At 42.7% G+C, this 25,007-nt stretch overlaps 1 protein-coding gene across 1 annotated transcript; it reads right to left on the reverse strand.

Annotated features, from left to right (window-relative positions):
- Positions 1-12,846: 12,846 nt before the first annotated feature.
- LOC121584839 (beta-4C adrenergic receptor-like) lies at positions 12,847-24,459 on the reverse strand. Its single transcript, XM_041900991.2, has 2 exons — positions 22,533-24,459; positions 12,847-12,954 (listed from the first exon to the last, which is right to left on the reverse strand). Exons 1-2 carry the CDS (start codon positions 23,888-23,890, stop codon positions 12,927-12,929), a joined length of 1,386 nt encoding a protein of 461 aa, XP_041756925.1. The 5' UTR covers positions 23,891-24,459; the 3' UTR covers positions 12,847-12,926.
- Between the last annotated feature and the right edge of the window lie 548 nt (positions 24,460-25,007).

Here is a 25,007-nt window from a genome sequence, read left to right on the forward strand (position 1 = left end):
GCAGAATCCGTGACATAATTTCATTATCCTCTTCCGAGTCAGCACTCAGCATGCTCCCATGCCGTTGTTTATGGTTGTTGCTTAGCTACACAACATGCAATTTAGATACTCTGTATCTTGGCAACGTCTGTGATGGATGCCTTCCTCAGCTCTTCTCTTGAAATTGTCGGACTTGTTTCTTTGTACTTCAGGCAATGATGTCAAGCCATCATGACCGCTGCACAGAAGCTACACCCAGTAAGCAGAATGACTGTCACGCCCTGGCTCTGGGGACTCTTAAAGGTTGAGCCAGGGTGTGTATTTTCATTGTTTAGTTTTCTATGTTTTTGTTCTAGATCGTGTTGATCTATGTTGGCCAGGGTGGTTCCCAATCAGAGACAGCTGTAGCTCGTTGTCTCTGATTGGGGACCATACTTAGGCAGCCTGTTGGCACCAGTTAGTTTGTGGGATCTTGATCCGTAAAGGTTTGGTGTGTGTAACCTCAGGACTTCACGTAGCGTTCGTTTTGTTGTTTTGTTCGTGTGTTGTGTACTAAATAAAATGTATGCTTATCACGCTGCGCCTTGGTCCATCTCATCTAATAACGATCGTGACAGAAGATCCCACCTAAAGAGGACCAAGCAGCGTGTCCAGGAACAGACAGCCTGGACTTGGGAGGAGATCCTGGACGGGAAGGGATCCTGGACTTGGGAAGAGATTCAGGCCGGAATGGATCGCCGTCCTTGGGAGGAGACTGTGGAGGCGCGCTACAGAGAGGAGCAGCGGCAACGCAGAGGGTACCGGCCGAGGAGGAAGCCCGAGAGACAGCCCCAATAAAAAAATGTTGGGGGGCTAAAAGGGTGGTTGGCGGAGCCTAGAGTTAGAGCAGAGCCAACTCCCCGTACTCAGGCTAGGAAGCGTGAGACTGGGCAGGCTCCGTGTTATGCGGAGCCAAGTACTGTGCCGCGAGTGTTCCGGCACAGTCCTGTACGTCCGGTGCTAGCACCACGCACGTGTCGTGCTAAGATGGGCATGCAGCCAGGACGGGGTGTGCTGGCTCAATGCTCATGGCCTCCAGTACGCCTCCTCGGTCCCGTATATCCTGCGCCAGTGCCACGTGCTGTAGCGCCAGTACGAGTGCACAGCCCTGTACGTCCTGTGCTGATGCCTCACACATATTGTGTGGAAATAGGCATTCAGCCAGGACGGGTTGTGTCAGCTCTCCGCTCCAGACCTCCAGTCCGCCTCCACAGTCCGGCCCGGCCCGTTCCGGCTCCCCGCACCAAGCCAGTGGTGCGTGTTCCCAGTCCAGCCCGGCCTGTTCCTGCTCCCCGCACCAAGACAGTGGTGCGTGTTCCCAGTCCAGCCCGGCCTGTTCCTGTCCCGCGCACCAAGCCAGTGGTGTGCGTCGCCAGCCCGGTCCGGCCTGTTCCTGCCCCTCGCACCAAGCCAGTGGTGCGCGTCGCCAGCCCGGTCCGGCCTGTTCCTGCCCCTCGCACCAAGCCAGTGCGAGTGCACAGCCCTGTACGTCCTGTGCTGATGCCTCACACATATTGTGTGGAAATAGGCATTCAGCCAGGACGGGTTGTGTCAGCTCTCCGCTCCAGACCTCCAGTCCGCCTCCACAGCCCGGTCCGGCCTGTTCCTGCCCCTCGCACCAAGCCAGTGGTGCGCGTCGCCAGCCCGGTCCGACCTGTTCCTGCTCTCCGCACCAAGCCAGTGGTGCGCGTCGCCAGCCCGGTCCTGCCTGTTCCTGTCCCTCGCACCAAGCCTGTGGTGCGTGTCGTCAGCCCGGTCCGGCCCGTTCCTGCTCCCCGCACCAAGCCAGTGGTGCGCGTCGCCAGCCCGGTCCGGCCTGTTCCTGTCCCTCGCACCAAGCCAGTGGTGCGCGTCGTGAGCCCGGTCCGGCCCGTTCCTGCTCCCCTCACCAAGCCAGTGGTGCGCGTTGCCAGCCCGGTCCGGCCTGTTCCTGTCCCTCGCACCAAGCCAGTGGTGCGTGTGTCCAGTCCGGCACAGCCCGTGCCTGTTCCACCGGTGCCTGGTCCGGCACCGGTCAGCTGCTCCACTCCGGAGTCAGAGCAATCCGCACCACCGGTGTCCAGTCCAGCTCCGGCCAGCGGCTCCAGTCCGGAGCCGGTAAGGTTTGGTCCACCGTCGTCGGGTCCAGCTCCAGTCAGCGGGACCAGACCAGGGGCGCAACGGGGAGGTGGAGAAAAGGTGATGGTCACGCCCGGAGCCGGATCTGCCTCTGAGGCGGAATGCCCACCCGGCCTTTACCCTCTTGTGTTTGTGTGGCGCGGTCGCAGTCCGCGCCTTTGGGGGTACTGTCACGCCCTGGCTCTGGGGACTCTTAAATGTTGAGCCAGGGTGTGGATTTTCATTGTTTAGTTTTCTATGTTTTTGTTCTAGATCGTGTTGATCTATGTTGGCCAGGGTGGTTCCCAATCAGAGACAGCTGTAGCTCGTTGTCTCTGATTGGGGACCATACTTAGGCAGCCTGTTGGCACCAGTTAGTTTGTGGGATCTTGATCCGTAAAGGTTTGGTGTGTGTAACCTCAGGACTTCATGTATCGTTGGTTTGTTGTTTTAGTTTTGTTCGTGTGTTAAGTACTAATTAAAGATGTACGCTTATCACGCTGCGCCTTGGTCCGTCTCATCTAATAACGATCGTGACAATGACGTTGAAAATACGAATTTTAGACGTATTTTACAGACGTTCATTAAAGGTTCAGAATGATAGGTGAACATATATAAAAATTATTTTCCGGATGTTGAAAATGCATCATTTCCTGACTTTGAAAATACATGTTTTCCGGATGTTGAAATCAGGTTCATTTTCAGTTGTGAATGAAAGTTGAAAATAAACTATTTACAGATGTTTACAATATGTATTTTTTGGTCATTAATTCTATGGCCAAATTTCTCAATGAAGTAAGCATTATATCACAATAATAATTTGTAAATCCATTTAATATAGGAAAAGGGAGCCAACTGAAGATTGTAACATATATGTATTATTACTCCAATCTTTAAAACAGCATGAATTTCAAATTAGTCCAACAGACAGAATACATTTACATTTTAGTCATTTAGCAGACGTAAGCAACAGACCACTTCAACTACAATAACAGCCACAGTAACGGTTACAGAAATATTTTTTTCTTGCCATGACTGTGATATGTTGTTTATCTACCTTAGTTGAATGCACTGACTGTATGTCACTATGGATAAGAGTGTCTGCTGAATGACCAAAATGTAAATGTAAAAACGAACACTTGTAAAGCATGCCAGGTATTATTCGAATGACTTCCGCCCCCAAACAAGAACAAATCTGAACCAAACATAGACGTATATGATTGGTTTGAAATCAAGGCTGGTCCTAAAAAAGACGTACAAAAGACGTCGGTGTCGGTCCACACAGAGCTGCAATTTTCCAGGAAGTGCGCCAGAACAGGTAAACTTGTGGTGGCATTTACTTTACTGTAATACAAGTGTGTAATTTTTACTTTAAGGGTATATAATAAATAGGCCTACTAAATTACATATTTGTGAATTCAAGGACTATTCATAATATGTATGTATCCTACCTACCAGTTGTGACCCAATGGAGAGGGTTCCCACTTTAGGTAGCTTCATCCGCAACTAGGCAATTTTGACTTTTAATTACTGTTTACTGATGCGTAGTTGCAGAAAGAACGGTAGCCTGGCGTCCTTGATCAACCAAACCTAAACTATTCGGTAACACCATAAAAGTGTCACAAAAAGAGTGCCTTTTGCATTAAGTAGAAATTGCCAATGTTGCATTTTAAAAGCCTGTTATATTAAATTAGGTGCCCTTTAAAATAGACCACATAGAGAATTCAATCAATCAGATTTTTTATATTAATAAAGACTTGCTTAAGTGTCCCTCCGTGCACCCTCTGTGACTTTTCACCATCATTGTAAAGCCCTAGTTATTTGGTTTCTTTGACAAAGTCATTTCAACCCTGTTAGGTGATCTGAACTCTCGTTTTAATATGGTGAAAGTATTCATTTTTTTACATTGAAATCTAATAGTGAAATCATATTGTACAAGCAGGTGAGCTGGTTCTACTCTTTCTGGCAATTCTTCTGGTGTTTTGTTGTGGAAAACTGAGCTGGTCGAGCATAACACGTCAACCCTGTTACCAATAGACTGGCTAGAATTATTGTTTTACTTTTTTTTTTTGTGAAGCTTGCATTCAATTTCGATGCCCTGTTGCACACAACAAGCTTGCATTTGCCCTGTCACAAGTAGATTTATGGCTGATTTAAAATGAAATTGTCAACCATAGTATGGTCAATCCTGTTACTTTATTTGGCACTTAATAGGCACTTAAAATAGTATTATTTTATTTAAGGGGCAATCTGCAGGAGCTACATCCATTGTTGGACTAAATTAATGATATGTACCACCCATTGATTCTTGAAGAATATAACTTATAAATGCCTCATGAACTGTCATACCCCATCAGAACCCAAAATATAAGCTTGTTTTACTCCAATGTTAGTAAACAAAGTAAATATAAACAAACACTGAATAGCATCAAAACATGGTTGAAACTATAATTTTGATACAGTATCATGGATGGTCAGTCCTTGCATCCATAGCTCTGTCTATGAATTTGAAAGTGGTTAGATTTCTCCAGCCCCATCCCTAAGCTTTTTAGCAAAACAGTGGCGGGGAAGACTTTGTTCTTGTTTCAACTGCTGATTGCCATCTCAAGAGGTTGGAAAATGTGTTTTCATGAAGTTGAACATGTGGTCATTTTGACAGAATGTTTTTTGTCCAAGTTACACTTCTCAAAAGGCACCGAATTGGTGGAATGACCCATATCCATAATCTCTAGGAACAATACTGATGATATGTCGGGTTGTCAAATAAGCTTAAAAACATGTTTTTATCCAGGATCTCCCATGTTCTGGTTTTTAACGCTTATTTGATAGCGAGGGACACATTCAACCAACGTATCGTAAGTATTGTTCCTAGAGATTATGGATATGCTTTTGTTGATGGGAAACGCTTTTTTGGTGAAACCGAATAGTTTAGGTTTGGTTGATCAAGGACGCCAGGCTACGGTTCTTTCCTCAACTAGGCATCAGTAAACAGTAAAAGTCAAAGTCAAAATTGTTAATATAAATGTTAATATAAATGCCTAGTTGTGGACAAAGTTACACTGGGTTCCCAAACTGGCGGCCTGCGGGTGATTTTATTTGTCCCTCTAAGTTTTCTGAGCAAAAAAATATATATATATATTTTTTATTCTTTTTTATTTTGGGGCATAACCTGTTCCAAAGTATTCCCATGCATAATAGAGAGATACAGTGCATTCGTAAAGTATTCAGACCCCTTGACTTTTTCCAACATTTTGTTACGTTACAGCCTTATTCTAAAATTGATTAAATAAATGTTTTCCCTCATCAATCTACACACAATACCCCATAATGACAAAGTGAAAACAGGGTTTAGACATTTTTGAAAATGTATAAAAAATTGAAAACAGAAATACCTTATTTACATAAGTATCCAGACCCTTTGCTATGCGACTCAAATTTGAGCTCATGTGCATCCTGTTTCCATTGATCATCCTTGAGATGTTTCTACAACTTTATTGGAGTCCACCTGTGGTAAATTCAAATGATTGGACATGATTTGGAAAGGCACACACCTGTCTCTATAAGGTCCCACAGTTGACAGTGCATGTCAGAGCAAAAACCAGACCATGAGGTCGAAGGAATTGTCCGTAGAGCCCTGAGACAGGATTCTGTCGAGGCACAGATCTGGGGGAGGGTACCAAAACATTTCTGCAGCATTGAAGGTCCCCACGAACACTGTGGCCTTCATCATTCTTAAATGGAAGAAGTTTGGAACCACCAAGACTCTTCCTAGAGCTGGCCGCCCAGCCAAACTGAGCAATCGGGGGAGAAGGGCCTTGGTCAGAGAGGTGACCAAAAACCCGATGGTCACTCTGACAGAGCTCCAGAGTTCCTCTGTGGAGATGGGAGAAACTTCCAGAAGGACAACCATCTCTGCAGCACTCCACCAATCAGGCCTTTATGGTAGAGTGGCCAGATGGAAGCCACTCCTCAGTAAAAGGCACATGACAGCCCACTTGGAGTTTGCCAAAACGCACCTAAAAAACTCTCAAACCATGAGAAACAAGATTCTCTGGTCTGATGAAACCAAGATTGCTCTTTGGCCTGAATGCCAAGCGTGATGTCTGGAGGAAACCTGGCACCATACCTACGGTTAAGCATGGTGGTGGCAGCATCATGCTGTGGGGATGTTTTTCAGCAGCAGGGACTGGGAGACTAGTCAGGATCGAGGGAAAGATGAACGGAGCAAAGTAAAGAGAGATCCTTGATGAAAACCTGCTCCATAGCGCTCAGGACCTCAGACTGGGGCGAAGGTTCACCTTCCAACAGGACAACGACCCTAAGCACACAGCCAAGACAACGCAGGAGTGGCTTCGGGACAAGTCTCTGAATGTCCTTGAGTGGCCCAGCCAGTGCCCGGACTTGAACCCGATCGAACATCTCTGGAGAGACCTTAAAAAAGCTGTGCAGCGACGCTCCCCATCCAACCAGATAGAGGATCTGCAGAGAAGAATTTGAGAAACTCCCCAAATACAGGTGTGCCAAGCTTGTAGAGCACAGAAGGCTGCTGAGTGGAGAACGGTTCATAATAATGTCCGGAACGGAGCAAATGGAATGGCATCAACCATGTGGAAACCATGTGTTTGATGTTTTTGATAGCATTCCAACGATTCCGCTCCTGTCATTAGAACGAGCCCGTTCTCCCCAATTAAGGTGCCACCAACCTCCTGTGTTGTAGCGTCATACCCAAGAAGACTCGAGGCTGTAATCGCTGTCAAAAGTGCTTCAACAAAGTACTGAGTAAAGGGTCTGAATACTTATGGAAATATGATATTGACGTTTTTTATTTTTAATAAACCTGTTTTTGCTTTGTCATTATGGGGTATTTTGTGTAGATTGATGAGGGGGAAAAAACGATTTAATCAATTTTAGAATGAGGCTGTAACGTAACAAAATGTGGAAAAAATCAAGGGGTCTGAATACTTTCCGAATGCACTGTGTACAAAACATTCCTAATATTGAGTTGCACCCGCTTTTGCTCTCAGAACAGCCTCAATTTGTCGGGGCATGGACTCTACAAGGTGTTGAAAGTGTTCCACAGGGATGCTGGCCCATGTTGACTCCAATGCTTCCCACAGTTATGTCAAGTTGCCTGGATATCCTTTGGGTGGTGGACCATCCTTGATACACATGGGAAACTGTTGAGCATGAAAAACCCAGCAGCTTTGCAGTTCTTGACACACTCAAACCGGTGCGCCTGGCACCTACTACCATAACCCGTTCAAAGGCACATAAATATTTTGTCTTGCCCATTCACCCTCTGAATGGCACACATACACAATCCATATCTCAACTGTCTCAAGGCTTAAAAATCCTTCTTTAACCTGTCTCATCCTCTTCATCTACACTGATTGAATGAATTTAACAAGTGACATCAATAAGGGATCATAGCTTTCACCTGGATTTACCTGGTCAGTCTATGTCATGGAAAGAGCAGGTGTTCCTAATGTGTTGTACACTCAGTGTATGTGATCATATACAAATGTAAGCAAGGTTTGAAATGATTATGTTTTAATCAAATGTTATATCTGTTTGGGCTTCTTGCGGTCAATTTGCAGTCTAAAAATGATTGTAATTATGTTCCGGCCCCCTGACCATCCTCTCAAGAAAGAATCGTCCCGCGGCTGAATCTAGTTGATGATCCTTGCTTTAGGGGGACAAGATCATTGTCGGAAGAGGAAGCGAAACATCTCACTCACTGGTTCATATACAGTCATTGAACTAAGCAGTCCAGACTCTGCTAATGCATTGGTGCCTATGGGAGAGCCACCCCTTAAGCAGACCGGAACCGTGACCATTTCTTTCAATGGTAAACGGCCTGAGTGGGACATCTTCATTTATCCACCATCTTTGACCAGGTGTCCCCGATTTACGGGGACTGTCCCCGATTTTGGTTGCCTGTCCCCAGTTAGAGCTGTCCCTGATTAGCCCTCAGAAAGAAAAAGGCAACTCTGGAGTTAAATTGAGTATAATATTTCAAAATTCAAATGCTGAATCCAATCAAATTTGAAAATATTGTCTGTCCCTGTACGAAACTCCCGCAGAACTTTTATGAGAATGTTCAGGCAAACGTTTGATTTATACATTGTAACCACTGCATTAACCATGCCCATGGCCAGAAAGGGTTGCATCCAGCATAGGCTACCAAACTTTAAAATTACTATATAAGCAACAAGGGCTAATCCATTTCTGTGTAATAATTACTAAAAACATTGTGCCCATCACCACAAAGCAAGTAAAAAGATCACATCGGTGGTCACTTACAACATTTGAGGCAGATTGTTCAGACTCAGCTGTACACTAGGTGGCACTGCATGTTTAGGTTAATAGTTGCTCTCCATTTGCAGTAGGTATACTTGAGCACCTGAGTCTTGTTAGAGCCCTTATTCACTGAATATAACATATGTGCACCCTTTTGATCTTGGTGGGCAATGTGAATGATGAAACTCATGTTTGTTCTCTCTTAACAATTGAACTAATTTAATATTATTTCGATGCCAATAGATTCACAAGATCCCATTACATATTTGTACCCTTTTTTGATTAGAAAACTTCTTGCTCTCATTGATCATCTAGTATGCATCACCGCTGTAATTATGAGATGGCCTCTTGAATACTCCCCCTGACCTACTGTTTGACTGCATTCCACTGTGTGAATACATTATTGTTTGTGTGTTATGCAAGCTAATAGTTGTAGAGAAGCTGCCTGTCCTTTAGGTTTATCAGACATGCATCCCTTTCTGTACAGAATGACTATCTGGTCTGTGTCTGATGATTGATTTTATCAGTGGTTATGTGACCATAGCATTATAAGTGTCCTTGCAGAACATACCAAACTGTATTTTGTTTTTACTTGTTCATTGGTGTTTTAAATCATATTGGCTAGACACCATTTTCCCTCAGACTTAAAAAAAACAAATGGCTCAATCCTGGCTTTGTCATTGGGTTAATCTGTCGTCCACACCACAGTGCCTTGATTGGTTTTGGCCACCTTTGATATACTATAGCCTATATACAGTGGGGAAAAAAAGTATTTAGTCAGCCACCAATTGTGCAAGTTCTCCCACTTAAAAAGATGAGAGAGGCCTGTAATTTTCATCATAGGTACACGTCAACTATGACAGACAAAATGAGATTTTTTTTCTCCAGAAAATCACATTGTAGGATTTTTAATGAATTTATTTGCAAATTATGGTGGAAAATAAGTATTTGGTCAATAACAAAAGTTTCTCAATACTTTCTTTATATACCCTTTGTTGGCAATGACACAGGTCAAACGTTTTCTGTAAGTCTTCACAAGGTTTTCACACACTGTTGCTGGTATTTTGGCCCATTCCTCCATGCAGATCTCCTCTAGAGCAGTGATGTCGCAGGGCAACACAGACATTCAACTCCCTCCAAAGATTTTCTATGGGGTTGAGATCTGGAGACTGGCTAGAACACTCCAGGACCTTGAAATGCTTCTTACGAAGCCACTCCTTCGTTGCCCGGGCGGTGTGTTTGGGATCATTGTCATGCTGAAAGACCCAGCCACGTTTCATCTTCAATACCCTTGCTGATGGAAGGAGGTTTTCACTCAAAATCTCACGATACATGTCCCCATTCATTCTTTCCTTTACACGGATCAGTCGTCCTGGTCCCTTTGCAGAAAAACAGCCCCAAAGCATGATGTTTCCACCCCCATGCTTCACAGTAGGTATGGTGTTCTTTGGATGCAACTCAGCATTCTTTGTCCTCCAAACACGACAAGTTGAGTTTTTACCAAAAAGTTATATTTTGGTTTCATCTGACCATATGACATTCTCCCAATCCTCTTCTGGATCATCCAAATGCACTCTAGCAAACTTCAGATGGGCCTGGACATGTACTGGCTTAAGCAGGGGGACACGTCTGGCACTGCAGGATTTGAGTCCCTGGCGGCGTAGTGTGTTACTGATGGTAGGCTTTGTTACTTTGGTCCCAGCTCTCTGCAGGTCATTCACTAGGTCCCCCGTGTGGTTCTGGGATTTTTGCTCACCGTTCTTGTGATCATTTTGACCCCACGGGGTGAGATCTTGCGTGGAGCCCCAGATCGAGGGAGATTATCAGTGGTCTTGTATGTCTTCCATTTCCTAATAATTTGCTCCCACAGTTGATTTCTTCAAACCAAGCTGCTTACCTATTGCAGATTCAGTCTTCCCAGCCTGGTGCAGGTCTACAATTTTGTTTCTGGTGTCCTTTGACAGCTCTTTGGTCTTGGCCATAGTGGAGTTTGGAGTGTGACTGTTTGAGGTTGTGGACAGGTGTCTTTTATACTGATAACAAGTTCAAACAGGTGCCATTAATACAGGTAACGAGTGGAGGACAGAGGAGCCTCTTAAAGAAGAAGTTACAGGTCTGTGAGAGCCAGAAATCTTGCTTGTTTGTAGGTGACCAAATACTTATTTTCCACCATAATTTGCAAATAAATTCATAAGAAATCCTACAAAGTGATTTTCTGGATTTTTTTTCCTCAATTTGTCTGTCATAGTTGACGTGTACCTATGATGAAAAATACAGGCCTCTCTAATCTTTTTAAGTGGGTGAACTTGCACAATTGGTGGCTGACTAAATACTTTTTTCCCCACTGTAGTAGTAGTGTTATAAAGCACAGTAGGTTGTGTTGTGATTAATGAATCCTTTATCGGCCTGCCACTTTAAAAAAAAACAATTGTAACAGGAATTACCTGATAGGAATCGAGTTGAATTGCAGTCCAGTTAATTGTTTCCATCCCAAGGAGTTGAGGAGATAAGGATGTTTTTGTAGCATGAGTGTTTCCAACCCCACGCAGTTACTGTGAGCATTATGCGGTCCAGGGTTTATTCCCCTAGAGTGAGAGAGAGACTCTACATCCAAATGTATCTCTCTTTATAGCCAAGATTCTGTCTCTCACTATCCCTCCACTCTCTGTCTGTCTGTTCTGTTTGTCTGTCTATCTGTCTTTTTTCTGTCTCTAATTCTCTGTCTCTGTCCTATCTATCTGGCTTAAGCAGGGGGACACTGGTCCTCTGTAGCTCAACTGGTAGAGCACGGCGCTTGTAACGCCAAGGTAGTGGGTTCGATCCCCGGGACCACCCATACACAAAAATGTATGCACGCATGACTGTAAGTCGCTTGGGATAAAAGCGTCTGCTAAATGGCATATTATTATATTTATTTTTATCTATCTATCTATCTATCTATCTATCTATCTATCTATCTATCTATCTATCTATCTATCTATCTATCTATCTATCTATCTATCTATCTATCTATCGTCTGTCTTTATAACTGGTCTCTAACTCTCTGTCTGTCTGTCACTCACTCACTCACTCACTCTTTCTTTGACCCTCTCTGAGCCCATCTCTGTGTCTGTCTGCCCCCCCGTCTGTCTGTTTGTCTGTCTGTCTCTCTCTCGCTCTGTTATGTCTCTAAATCTCTGTCACTGTCTGTATGTCTGTCTGTCTGTCTCACTCTCTTTCTCTGTCTCTCAGTCTGTCCCTCCCTTTCACACATTGACAAACGTGAGAAGGATCATGGAAACCTTTTCATTTATTTCAGTTGTACAGTTATATGTTTAGTGAAAGGTTTGTAGAGGTACAAATTGTCAACATTCATAATGACTTAGTTCATGACAATATTTAATATTCTTTTTGGGAATCACATCACTCTCATTCACTGCTTCGTCATCAAACAATAAATAAGTTATGAGCTGCATGAGATGCAAGGAATTGCAGATTGTTCTGCTGCGTGTACGAAGCACCATGAGGATGTAATTTGGCTGTGTGTCAGTACACCTGATGTTGGTACATTTTGTGTGGCTGATGCTCCAAATGGTCTTAGCGTTTCATAGGTTGACATTGGTGGTACTTGACTTATATTCATAATTGACTGTTTATTACAAACAATATCTTTAGTTACATATCACTTTTTCAAAAATATGTAAGTTAATGGCTCTGGTTATTACCAATGTAATTTAGGCCGATCACTTGATCAGAACACTTATATTTCAGGTGCAGTTAGTTAGGCTGATTTGGCAGTGAAGAGGTTGATGACATGAACACTGAATAGAAAACTTGTTGCTACACTATGGACGTTATTGGACATTACTGGACAGTAAAGACATATAACATGAGATTCCTGTGTTCAGTTGACAAGTTTTGCATGTACAGATAAAGTGAGGATATAATAAATAAATAATTTTGCATTAGATAATGTACACCATTTATTCTGATTGCCCACTTTAGACCAGAGGCCACACACATTGTGCTTGAACGTCTACAGTGTATTACTGTTACACATCCTAAGAGCTACTGAAATCATTTCTGGTTGTAAAGAAAGAGTCCTATTGTACACAGTATGCTGTGAGCGTGTTGGTGGCAGCCAAGGCCAGGATACGTCAGTTCATGATGATGATTTAATGCTGGGTTGCAGTGAACAGTCTTCCTCACAGTCCCAGACCTACTAATATGTGACAGGGTGGTGTGTTGACACAGTCTTCAAGTCTTGTGATCAGGACCTTTAAACTGGTGCTGCTCCCAAACATCCAGGTCAGCCAACCTAAACTGCCCAGTCCAGTTCTCCTCCTCAGGGTTTTAACAGCAGTCAATCTTCCTTGCCCATATTCACCAGGACCAGTGCATCTGCTTTATTAGGTTTTTCTTTGTGCAGTCTTATCTCAGCCATTCCAATCTCTGCTCAGTCAGTTGTGAAAGTCACTGTTGGAGTCAGCCTTTTGTTGTTTTTAATTTCTTGAGATTTGTTTCCAAATCTTTCACCCATCCTTTTCCTGTAATGTGAAACTGAGTGAATAAGGATAAATTAGAATTTTGGGGGTTACTGTATTGAGTCAAATTCCTGTCATTCTTCATATTCTGAGACACTGTCATATTCCAGACTTTGTTAAAGCCTATGATTCACTGAGAAATAAGAATGTCATTTCAGTTAATTATAATTTATTTTGAGGAATGTTAGCCAAAATATACTAAGCACAATTTACTATAATAGTTATAAAAAATAGAAATTCAGAACCAGCAGAAAGTGGTTCTTGTAAGCAATGGTGAAATATCAACAATACCTCCAAAAACACATTACAAAATAAATTACATTTCAAAGATGAATTTAAACATGACTGAACTACACTGACCCCCTAAAATAATAAAAAAAAAATTCTCCCTGCCTTGGGGAAGATGAAAACATTTTTACATTGATATGACATTGATATCCAACCCTGAAATCGATCCAACCATCTTATGTGATCGTGCCACTTGTCATTTAAATTTGCTTTGCAATATCAGACTTGTTATTTATCCCATCTTCCCATGAAATCCCAAGCACATGTTCCTTTACTGTTAAAGCATCTAGACAAGAAGGCCAACTAACTGTGTTTGTTTTACTTGGCAAATACCCCTTGTGAGAGATGACTCTAACATGGTGGAAGGAGGTTTAAATGTGTAACCTACATTACCATATTGAACATTGTGTGATTTGGGTTGACTTCAGACTGGGGAACAATATCAGTTCGTTTTACTGCTTATTTGATTTTGAGCTTTTGAATGTGTCTATCCTGATTTTATGAATGCCCTTCCTATTCCCATCAATCACTTCATAGCAGTGTATACTCTCATGTTTCTCTTTCCCACAAACATACTCCCTGCCCAACCACTTCTTTTTTCAAAATCAACTTTACAGTACATGTCTACACAGGAAAATGTAAACAATGCTCACCATTGCTTTGTTGGAGAAATCTAGAGAAAATGGAAAAAACTAAATGAAATATGTCTCAAGTACCCTTATCCCTTATACAGCAAGTATTGTACTTTCACTTGGACTTCTGAGGGAAAGAATTGCCCGTGTAGTTTAAAACCTTGTTCAAATTTAGCTTTTGCTCGAAAGTCTCAGACAGAGACATCCATCATTTGAGTTAAGTGTATTTTCTTTTACAGTACCTGTCAACAGGGTAAAGTGGACTTTGTGGTCAGCAAGTGAGGTCTGGCCCTTGGAAGGTTTGTGGCCAAGGGGTTTATTTTGTAATCCAGTCCACTGTAGTGGAAGTGCCAAATATGTTGATTCCAATGATTAATGGTGCAAAATTTAAATCAAGTTGTTTGCAGTTTCTTAACTTTACTCAGCTGTAGACAGTGAAGTAAAACTTTGACTTAACATTTGGATTTGTTCCATAATGAACTGCTTACTCAACTTCCACCATTTTCTTCTTGATGGTGTAGATGTAGGATTTGATCATATACTCAGCTCTCATTGACATTGACCATTGAGTTCTCACATTACCATGCTCCTGTCATCCTGTTCCTCATTTCATGCTCTCCGAGGTTTGAGCTCATCCTAATCCAACAAAAGACTCCTAATCTATATTGTGCAGATCTCAGTTATTGTCAGTGCTCACATATTTCAAAGGGAAATGCTTGGTCTGTCATGGTCGACTGCACATTAAAATAGCTATTTTGCAATGTCCTCTCTTAGAACGGCATTAAAACTTTTAGTGATATGTGGTAAAACATATGCACAGTGCCATAGCCTTAACTCAACAGTTTAGATTGGAAATGGATAGCTTTGAAATAATGTATATAAGCTTCCATATATTTCTGCCAGTTCAGGTAATCTCCTGGGTAAGTCACTGCTGCTGGTATTCATTTTGCAGTTGTTCTTTGTATAGAATCCTGACCATAATTTTGATATACAATACTTGTCACTCGCTGTAATCTGAAAAAGTGACCATTGTGTTAAAGATTGTACAATGTGATTTATTTGAGACAGAATGGAAAGGCTTAGCCTTAGTGCATTCATCTGTCAGCAGATCAATTTCCTCTTTCACTAGTTATTTTTTGTGGCTATCCTGCATGCCTGTAGTATAACTGGAAAGTATGTACATTGTATTTCATGCAGCATTGATACCGTCATGAGAAATAGATTAATAGATTAACTGTTATGATTAGCCTTTCCAAATATTGACTGGACTTACAATGGCATTTTACCGTTGATAATGCTGTTTAACTGACAAATTTTCTGAAACAGAGTACAATGTATTTGTTTATTCATATTAATACAGGAGCAGGGATTTAGATTTCACCCTTAGCTGTGTGGCTTTACACACTCAGCATGCAGTTCTATTATGGGACTCAAGCATCACCAATGTCACCTAATGTGTGTATAAATGTTTTACTCAGTCATTTGGAGTAATAAGCCAATTTTGGCAGGTGCTCTGAGTCACTCAGTATATTAGGCTGGCCTGCAGATGGACATATTTCCACCGCCTCTCCGCTTGGTGGATTCTATCCAAAAGCTATTTCTTGCCTGATATAGTTGCCATGCCAAACAACTGGAAGCTGAAACAACAACACAAGTTCAGAGGGTGAAAGTGTAATGTGTCTGAGCAATTCAATTTGCTCTGAACATAGGCATTAGAGAGTTGTGTCTGAGTTCACACTGCCACAACATGTTGGCCTTCATTACTTGTTGTGATGCCTCGTGAGTGCTATTTCACTAAAGCCATTACTGAACTGAATATAGGTGCTGCACAGAAACTTCTTAACCCAGGATTTCTGTGGATTTCATGTGATATCCATGCGATGTGAATTCTATGAATCTTTCATTTGCTGTATTATGAGAGGGGGATTTGATAACCATGCCTGACACACTACATGTTTCTTTTGAGGGACGTGATGTTTGGATAATGTCTTGAGGCATATTTGGCCCTGGACCACCCTAAGGGGTGAGAGCATGCCTCAGTCTCAGTTGCATGGTAGCATACAGAAAGAGAGTTTAGTCCATCAGCCATCAGATGGATATTACTGTTCCAGGCACAGCCCACAAAGAATTTCCACGGAAAGCTGCAATAGGTTCCCCTTTTTAAAGCCCTGGTATGACTCTGTCAGATGGCAATTTAAGCCATAACCTTTTAGTGCCAGGGCAAACGCAAACGTCAGAGCCACTGAGCTACTGATTGCAAAGCCATTATAAAACCAACCTCTCTTCTAACATGCGTTTATAGAGGCTCTGCCATTACTGATGCTTAATTAGTATGATAATCTTCTTTTTTGTGATAATGGCTTCTCTCTATTATACAGTCTTCCTCATGTTGTCCCATGGCTGAACTGTCCTATTCTATCTCAATTTGGCTCCAGTGTTAACAAAACAGTAATGCACTCTTTGCTGAATGGCTCAATTGAAGGTAACAATGAAATGGTGATCCAGAAATCAAACTTGCAAAATTGATTGTGTTGGCCTTGTATAATCAAACAATATTAGGGCACATTTTAATTTTTTAAATTTCAGGCCTAAGCCTTTTCTCAAATCGAAATAAAAGCAAAGCCTGCTCTAGAACTATAAAGTTCTTCATGGCATTTTGCTTCCAGGAGTGGACAACACCGGCAGCCCAATTCTGATCTTTTGCCACTAATTGTTTTTTTGACCAATCAGATCACTGCAGGCCACTGCTTATGAAAGAGAATGAGTGTGTGATAACTATTACAAGAGGCTGTAGTGCTGCCACATCATGAGGACTAATGCAGTAGCAGCTGTCACTCTATAGATCTCAAAACAACATTACTGTTTGACATGAGAAATTCTGAGGACGTTAGCTAATTTTATTATTTTGCTGCTATGCATGCTAGTTAAAATACTATACTGTATGGAATGAACAAATTACACTGGGTTTAATTTAAAATGTAAAATGTAAGTCCAATTCCTATACTACATGTCCTATTCCTTTACTACATGTCCTATTCCTATACTACATGTCCTATTCCTATACCCCATGCTCAGCACTATCAGTATCACATTTGAGAGAGAAAATAACTACCATGAATTGCCAATGTGGCATCAACTTTGTCAGTAACAATGTATAAGCAGTCATTTGTACAAAGCTCAGACCATTCCCTATTTAGGGCTGTTTGTCATTCACTTTAATAAGAATAGTTAATATTGTCCCACTGACGTTCCAAAGACCTCTCAACCATTATGAGACCGTCTGAGGTCTCTCTCTCACACACACACACACACACACACACACACACACACACACACACACACACACACACACACACACACACACACACACACACACACACACACACACACACACACACACTCCTAGCTGTCTCATTGTTTATATTCTGTCTGCAGTGTGTTTGACACTTCTGTGACCATCACACACATGAGACAGACTGAAATGAATGAGGAGCACATGGTGTCTGACTATCCCTCCAAATCAAGTCCTAATCATGAATAATATCCTCCCAAACTGCCTCTGATCTGTGGGAGTGCCCAGAGAGAGCCCTGGCTGATCACAACCTGCAGCAGACACAGATCCCTGATTCATGCCGTGTCCTAGCCCAGTGGTTCCCAACCTTTTTCAGTTACTGTACCACCAACTGAATTTTGCTCTGCCTGGAGTACCCCTGAAGTACCCCCTCATGTGCATTTGACCAGTAAGCCTATGGTCTCATGAGTCTTCTCAAGTACCCCCTGTGGATAGGCCAAGTACTCCCAGGGGTTCTAGTACCCCGGTTGGGAATCACTGTCCTAACCTAGCCACAGATCCCTGATTCATGCCGTGTCCTAGCCTAGTCACAGATCCCTGATTCATGCCGTGTCCTAGCCTAGCCACAGATCCCTGATTCATGCTGTGTCCTAGCCTAGCCACAGATCCCTGATTTATGCCATGTCCTTGCCTTGCCACAGATCCCTGATTCATGCCGTGGCCTAGTCTTGCCACAGATCCCTGATTCATGCCGTGCCCTAGCCTAGCCACAGATCCCTGATTCATGCTGTGTCCTAGCCTTGCCACAGATCCCTGATTCATGCCGTGTCCTAGCCTAGCCACAGATCGTGGTCCTCTGTAGCTCAGCTGGTAGAGCACGGTGCTTGTAACGCCAAGGTAGTGGGTTCGATCCCCGGGACCACCCATACACAAAAAATGTATGCACGCATGACTGTAAGTCGCTTTGGATAAAAGCGTCTGCTAAATGGCATATTATATTATTATTATCCCTGATTCATGCCGTGTCCTAGCCTTGCCACAGATCCCTGATTCATGCCGTGTCCTAGCCAAGCCATCCTGCCTGCCGAGGTAATAGGGATTACACGCTTTATCATCCACATTCGATAGACTGTCAAAGCCACGGTCCAGTTTGTCTGAGACACAATTATCTTACTGACATGATCAAATCTAGCTCAAAGCATTGTAGTGCCGGTGTGAGTAGTATTACACTGAGCTATAGCCTTCTTTCTCAGGCTGAACTGGATGGGCTCTGCTCCTTTTAAGGAATACTTTTATATGCTCTTAAATGTCTCTCATGTTACTGCCCAATTGATTGCATCTATCTGTAAAAGAGCTCAGAGATGGCAGCATAAAAAAGTGTCTGCTAAATGACATGTATCTAGAAACAAATGTGACGATGCAAATGAACTGTTTGGATAAATACAATTGTAATTGCATGTCACTGGCCTATTCATATTACTAGACAATCGTCAGCTCTGGAGCTTTTTAAGTAATCTTTAGATCCAGTAGTGCATGTGTGAGAAGAATGTGCATTCATAACGAGTCCTAACTGCCCCTGAACCCCCACTGGAGATCAGTAAAGATAACATAGCCCACTACCCTTCAACTGTAAACTGATGCAGTGAGAAGACAGCAGTGAGTGAAGGCACTTGTTATGGTTGAAGTTGTTAGAGGGAAGTGGTAGTCATTAAAAAGGAAACCTGATCCCAGCATATGTATAGTGTATGGAGTGACTCTGCAAATTGGATTGGTTTGGTAAGACACATGTTTAGCAGTCCAACTGTAACCAAACCGTGTGTGCTCCCTTTGCCTATTTGTCTTGTAAACAGCGTCTCCCAGTGAGCAGAAGTCTTGTGGCCCAGTGATAAAGCTTTATCAGCTGCGGGGGGTGTTGGACAGGCTGCAGAGGGGCCCTAGCCGAGGCATAAACACCACTCAACTGTTGGGAAGCTCCTCTATAACGGCTAAACGTTGATCAGCTCATGTTGCTCTGCATGAGACATCACACTTTAATTTGGTCAAGTTTGGACATACTTTACTATCATGTATATTTTTAGTATGATGTCCTTTTTGTCATCAAGTATGTTCTATTCATGTTTTCTTAGATGTATTAACCTTCAGGTTCTAAATTGATAATCAACTGGTAGCGAAGGTCCCACAACACAGTAAGATCTGGTGTTAAAGGGTATAGTAGCGTACAGCTACAGCTACATATACAGCTACATATATAGCTACATATACAGCTACATATACAGCTACATATACAGCTACATATACAGCTACATATACAGCTACATATACAGCTACATATACAGCTACATATACAGCTACATATACAGCGACAGAAGCACAAAATTACTGATGTGGATTAGAAATTATTAGTTTCTAAGAGAAAAACCTTGGACATCTGTTAGTAATTTATATAATGTTGACCTGAGCTGGATTCAAAGATGGATTACAGGTAACATAATATGGTACCAGCAACAACATAATGGAAATATTCATATTACATTTCACATTACATTACAATGTTGTAATATTTCTACATCAGCTTATCTTTCAGTATGATAGCATTGAGTGCATTCATTTTTTGTACATTGTTCTGCCAAATCTATTTTAATCGGACACAGCACCTTGATGTATTCAGAACATATCCAAATATGGATTCCCCCTGATATTCAACATGCATGCCCAGTGAGCTCTATGAAACCTGTGAGTGAAAGATTCAAAGAGATTGTTTGATTTACCAAACTTATCCCCTCTCCCAAAGGAATACCGCTAAAACTACAGAAACGATTCTAAACATGCCCTCTGGATTGCAGCAGTTCACCCCTCTTCTGATGTGATCGTATTGTTACATTGTTATTTCCATTCTTAAATAGAGATTTATTGAATGGTTGACAGTACACACACACGCACACACACACACACACGTAAAATGCTTATTTAACCTATGTTAGTGTATTGCAACAATATGAAGGGAAATTATCAGATATTAATAGGCCTACATTGGAAAGACATGTAGGAGTAAACTGTTTTGAAGCTTGTGCGCCGCCCCATGGGTCTCCCGGTCGCGGCCGGCTATGACAGAGCCTGGATTCGAACCAGGATCTCTAGTGGCACAGCTAGCACTGCAATGCAGTGCCATAGAACACTGCGCAACTCGAGAGGCTATGTCAATTAATGTTTTTAATTCACTTTGATACGGGAGGGTTGAGAATTAGTCGCCTTGCATGACAACAAAAAGCTTGTCTTAAACACAGCTTTTGGGATTTCTAAACATTGAAAAGGTTCCTCTGACAGTATTTGATGGTATTAGCAGAGAGGTAGGGGGATTTGAAGTTCAGTGTCCTACTTAACAAAAGAGCAGTTGTGATTTCTCATATCATTCTTCACAGCTGTAGACCGCTAAAGATAAGAGAAGCCCTAAAGTTTAAGAACACAATTTCATGCTCACATGTCAGACCACTGATGTAATATTTTTCTCCTACTACCACAGACATTACATATTTAAACAGATTCACAGACATACTCCCTGTTTTAACTGTGCCTTAACTGTGTTGTGGGCAACAGACTGAAACTTTCATCAGAGCTAAAATGTGCCCAAGCATTTATTTAATTTGGACCACACTGAGCACCTTACATGATTTAAGCACATGTAGACATGGACCATGGTGTCTTCTCAAGATACTCATTACCAAATCTAAAATGTGCACATGTGAGTTGGGTCGTCCACAAAATGAGGGACTTTTGCATCCCTTTGATATTTTAAGCAGACATTGTGCACCAATATTGCATTTTATATTCAATGAAGTTTAAAGGCCCAGTGCAGTCAAAAACGTGATTTTTGTATACATATTTCTACACTATGAGGTTGGAATTTAGTGTAAGGGCTGTTTGAAAAGGCCGTCAGAAATGTTTGCCTGTTTTGGTGGGATGGAGTTTTGGCCTGCCTGGTGACCACCAGGTGGTAAATTAGTTAATAGACCAATAAGAAAGAGAGTTCCAAACCTTTCTGCCAATAACAGCTAGTTTTCAGTTTTCCCCTCCCCACTCAGACCACTCCCAGACAGTCCTAGCAAAATTCTTCCTTGAGAAACTGCTCTTTTCTATTCTTGTTTCTTTTTGACCATTTTAATTGGAAACAATCACAGTAAGGTACTTCATTGTTACCCAGAAATGATTTGGTTATTGTCCTGCTGAAAGGTGAATTCATCTCCCAGTGTCTGGTGGAAAGCAGACTGAATCAGGTTTTCCTCTAGGATTTTGCTTGTGCTTAGCTCCATTCTGTTAATTTTCTATCCTGAAAAACTCCTCAGTCCTTAACAATGCCACCACTATGCTTGAAAATATGGAGAGTGGTATTCAGTAATGTGTTGTATTGGATTTGCAGCAAACATAACACTTTGTATTCAGGACAAAACATTAATTGCTTTGCCACATTTTTTTTGCAGTATTACTTTAGTGCCTTATTGCAACAGGTTGCATGTTTTGGAATATTTGTATTCTGTACAGGCTTTCTTCTTTTCACACTGTCAATTAAGTTAGTATTGTGGAGTAACTACAATGTTGTTGATCCATCCTCAGTCTTCTCCTATCACAGCCATTAAACTCTGTAACTGTTTTAAAGTCACCATTGGCCTCATGGTGAAGTTCCTGAGCAGTTTCCTTCCTTTAAAGTGACTGGGTGTATTATTGATACACCATCCAAAGTGTAATTAATAACTTCACCATGCTCAAAGGGATATTCAGTGTTTTATTTTCTTTGTTTTTACCCATCTACCAATAGGTGCCCTTCTTCGTGAGGCATTGGAAAATCGGCCTGGTCTTTGTGGTTGAATCTGTGTTTGATATTCACTGGTGGACTAAGGGACGTTACAGATAATTGTATGTGTGTGGTACAGAGATGAGGTAGTCATCAAAAATCATGTTAAACACTATTATTGCACACAGAGTGAGTCCATGCAACTTATGTGCTAATTGTTAAGCAAATGTTTACTCCTGAACTTGTTTAGGCTTGCCATAACAAAGGGGTTGAATACTTATTGACATTTAAGCTTTTCATGTTTTGTTAATTTGCAAAAATGTTGAAAAACATAATTCTTCTTTGACATTATGGGGTATTGTGTGTAGGTATAGTGACAAAGAAAACTACATTTAATCCATTTTAAAATCAGGTTGTAACACAAGAACATTTGGAAAAAGTCAAAGGGTGTGAATACTTTCTGAAGGCACTGTATCTCAAAAGGCACTGAATTGGTGGAAAGACCCAGTTATCTATGCATTGTTTATCGTATTTCACTGCATGGAATGAGAAAATGTAGTGTGCAAAATTTGAAATCATAACAAGAAGAAACTTACAATTCATCTTCTGGTTCTGAGAAGTCACTGAACTGTGTGCTGCCATTGGAGTGTGGGGGTCCTGGGGAAGGTTCCACTCTCTTGTAGCTGCTCTGACTGCTGGTCAGGCTCTCGTCCCCCTCAGGCCTGGCAGCAGCAGGGGGCTTCTGGAAAGAGCCGGCCGCCCCTGCCTCAGCCGAACCCAGGAAGCAGGGGCATCGTGTCCGCAGCTCCTTGTAGAAGATGTTTAATCGTTGGGTAGAAAACCAGGGGCAGCCCAGCAGGTTCTTGAAAGCAGTGCGGAACTCAGGGCTCCTGCAGTAAATGATGGGGTTGAGGCCAGAGTTGATGTAGCCCAGCCAGTTGAGCAGACGGAAGATCTCTCCCGGAGGCACATTCCTGTCAAACACGTTGATTATGTTAGCCACAAAGAAAGGCAGCCAGCAGAGGGTGAAGGTGCCCATGATAATGCCCAAGGTCTTGAGGGCCTTGTGCTCCTTGATAACCGTTAGCCGTGAGGGCCTTCGTCTGGAGCTGCTCTTGCGAGCTGAGCATGTGCTGCTTCTGCTGCCGGAGCCTCCATAGCCCAAGGGCAGGATGTTATTACTGTGGTGGCTCAGCTGTTGCGTCTGCGGCACTGGGCACTCACTTTGGAAGCGCAGCCGGATCTTGTCTATGAGCTGTACCTGTCGCGTGGCTATAAGGAAGACTTTGGCATAGACAAATATCATTATGAGCAAAGGGATGTAGAATGACACTACAGAGGATATAATGGCAAAGGTCCGGTTGGTCAAAAAGTCACAGCAGGCAGGATCCTGATAGCACACCAAGGCCTCCGGGTCATCCTCTGCTCGCCAATACTGGTTCATGATGGGCACAAAGGAGATCAGAGCAGACACAATCCAAACCACACACACTATTAGCCGGGCGCGCCACTTATTGAGCAGAACCTTGTGCCTGAAGGGCCTTGTAATAGCAATATAGCGGTCCACTGCAATCACGCAAAGAGTCTCAATGCTGGCAGTGACACAGAGCACATCCACGGAGGTCCAGAGCTCGCAAGAGGTGTCACTCAGCTGCCAGTTCCCCGTCACCACTATGGTGGCCCCCAGAGGGACCACCAGGACCCCCATGATGAGGTCAGCACAGGCCAGGGACATGATGAAGATGTTAGTCATAGTCTGTAACTGCGATGTGCGTGCTATAGCTATGATGACCAGCAGGTTGCCCACCACGATGGTCATGATGATGATCACCAGCAGGAGTAAAATCCAGGGTCCCGCTGCAGGATGGTAGGGTCCTGTATTGTTGAGGAAGGGGGTCACAGTGCTGTTGACCGCATAGAGCACTGTGCTACTCAAGTTAAAATCCATCTTCATAAGCAGAGAGATACACAAAGTGAAAATAGATTTTTCACGTATTACGGGTAAAAAAGAACATTTCGTACTAGCATTTTTTAAGTCAAACTCACAAGAATTTGGTCTCTCTGTGTCACATCCTCTCGCTTCTGTTCATTCGAAGCAAACGTAAATCTCTGACATATTACACAGCTTTCATGTATCACTGGTCAGTGTCCAGATCCTCCAAACACCACCAGTGGTTTATGTATGTCTGTCTCCGATGTCTCCAAAGACCAAAAAAGGTTGGTGAGAAGTTCCTCTAATGTCGATGACAACAACATGTTGTCTTGTCAGTGCAATGCATCCAAAATGTACAAATAAAAAATAAAAATACTTAACAATCCTTTTTGCTCATTTTGTCTTTGTTTTATACATCCCTGGAGAGGATAGTGAAACAAACCACCAATTCAAGAAGTAAAGAAAACCTTTCCTGTGAAATAAGTCCAATCATACATAATGTAGTATTTGGCTGGAGCGCGTTTCGCTGTGTGTTATATGAGAGGGATGCCACACTGTTGAGAGCAAGCAGCTTTGACGCTGTTGCAAGAACCACCAAGTGGCTGCCCCCTCCCTCTTTGGGTGTTTCTCCCTCCCTATCTCTCTACCCTTCTCTCTCTCTCTCAACTCTCGCTCTCTCTCTCTCAGGGCTGTAACCCAGAGTGCAGGTTGCCCTCAGCCTGCACTGGCTTTAATCACACCCTACTGAGGGAGGAGCTGTGAAATGTGCCTGCCTGTGTGTACTGAGACACTGCTAGTCAAGGAGCAATCTGCTCATACTGGACAGTCACTACCACACACTCAATACCCACTGGGCACACACTGGTTGAATCAGCATTGTTTCCACGTCATTTCAATGAAATAACGTTGAACCAATGTGGAATAGATGTTGAATTGACGTCTGTGCCCAGTGGGTAGAATTTGAATTAAACCAATTACGGGCGATTCATGCCTGGAAAACACTCAAAGATACTCACTTTCAAAACCTAGCAGGGAACTATTAGTTAGTAGACCATTCTTGTATGAGGTAAGGTTTCATTCAGTGAGATCAAGTGCTGCAGCTTCTGGTGTTACCTTTTAGTCTTGATGGAGCATTGCC

The sequence above is a fragment of the Coregonus clupeaformis genome, chromosome 16 (assembly GCF_020615455.1).
Source record: "Coregonus clupeaformis isolate EN_2021a chromosome 16, ASM2061545v1, whole genome shotgun sequence".
Classification (NCBI taxonomy): domain Eukaryota; kingdom Metazoa; phylum Chordata; class Actinopteri; order Salmoniformes; family Salmonidae; genus Coregonus; species Coregonus clupeaformis.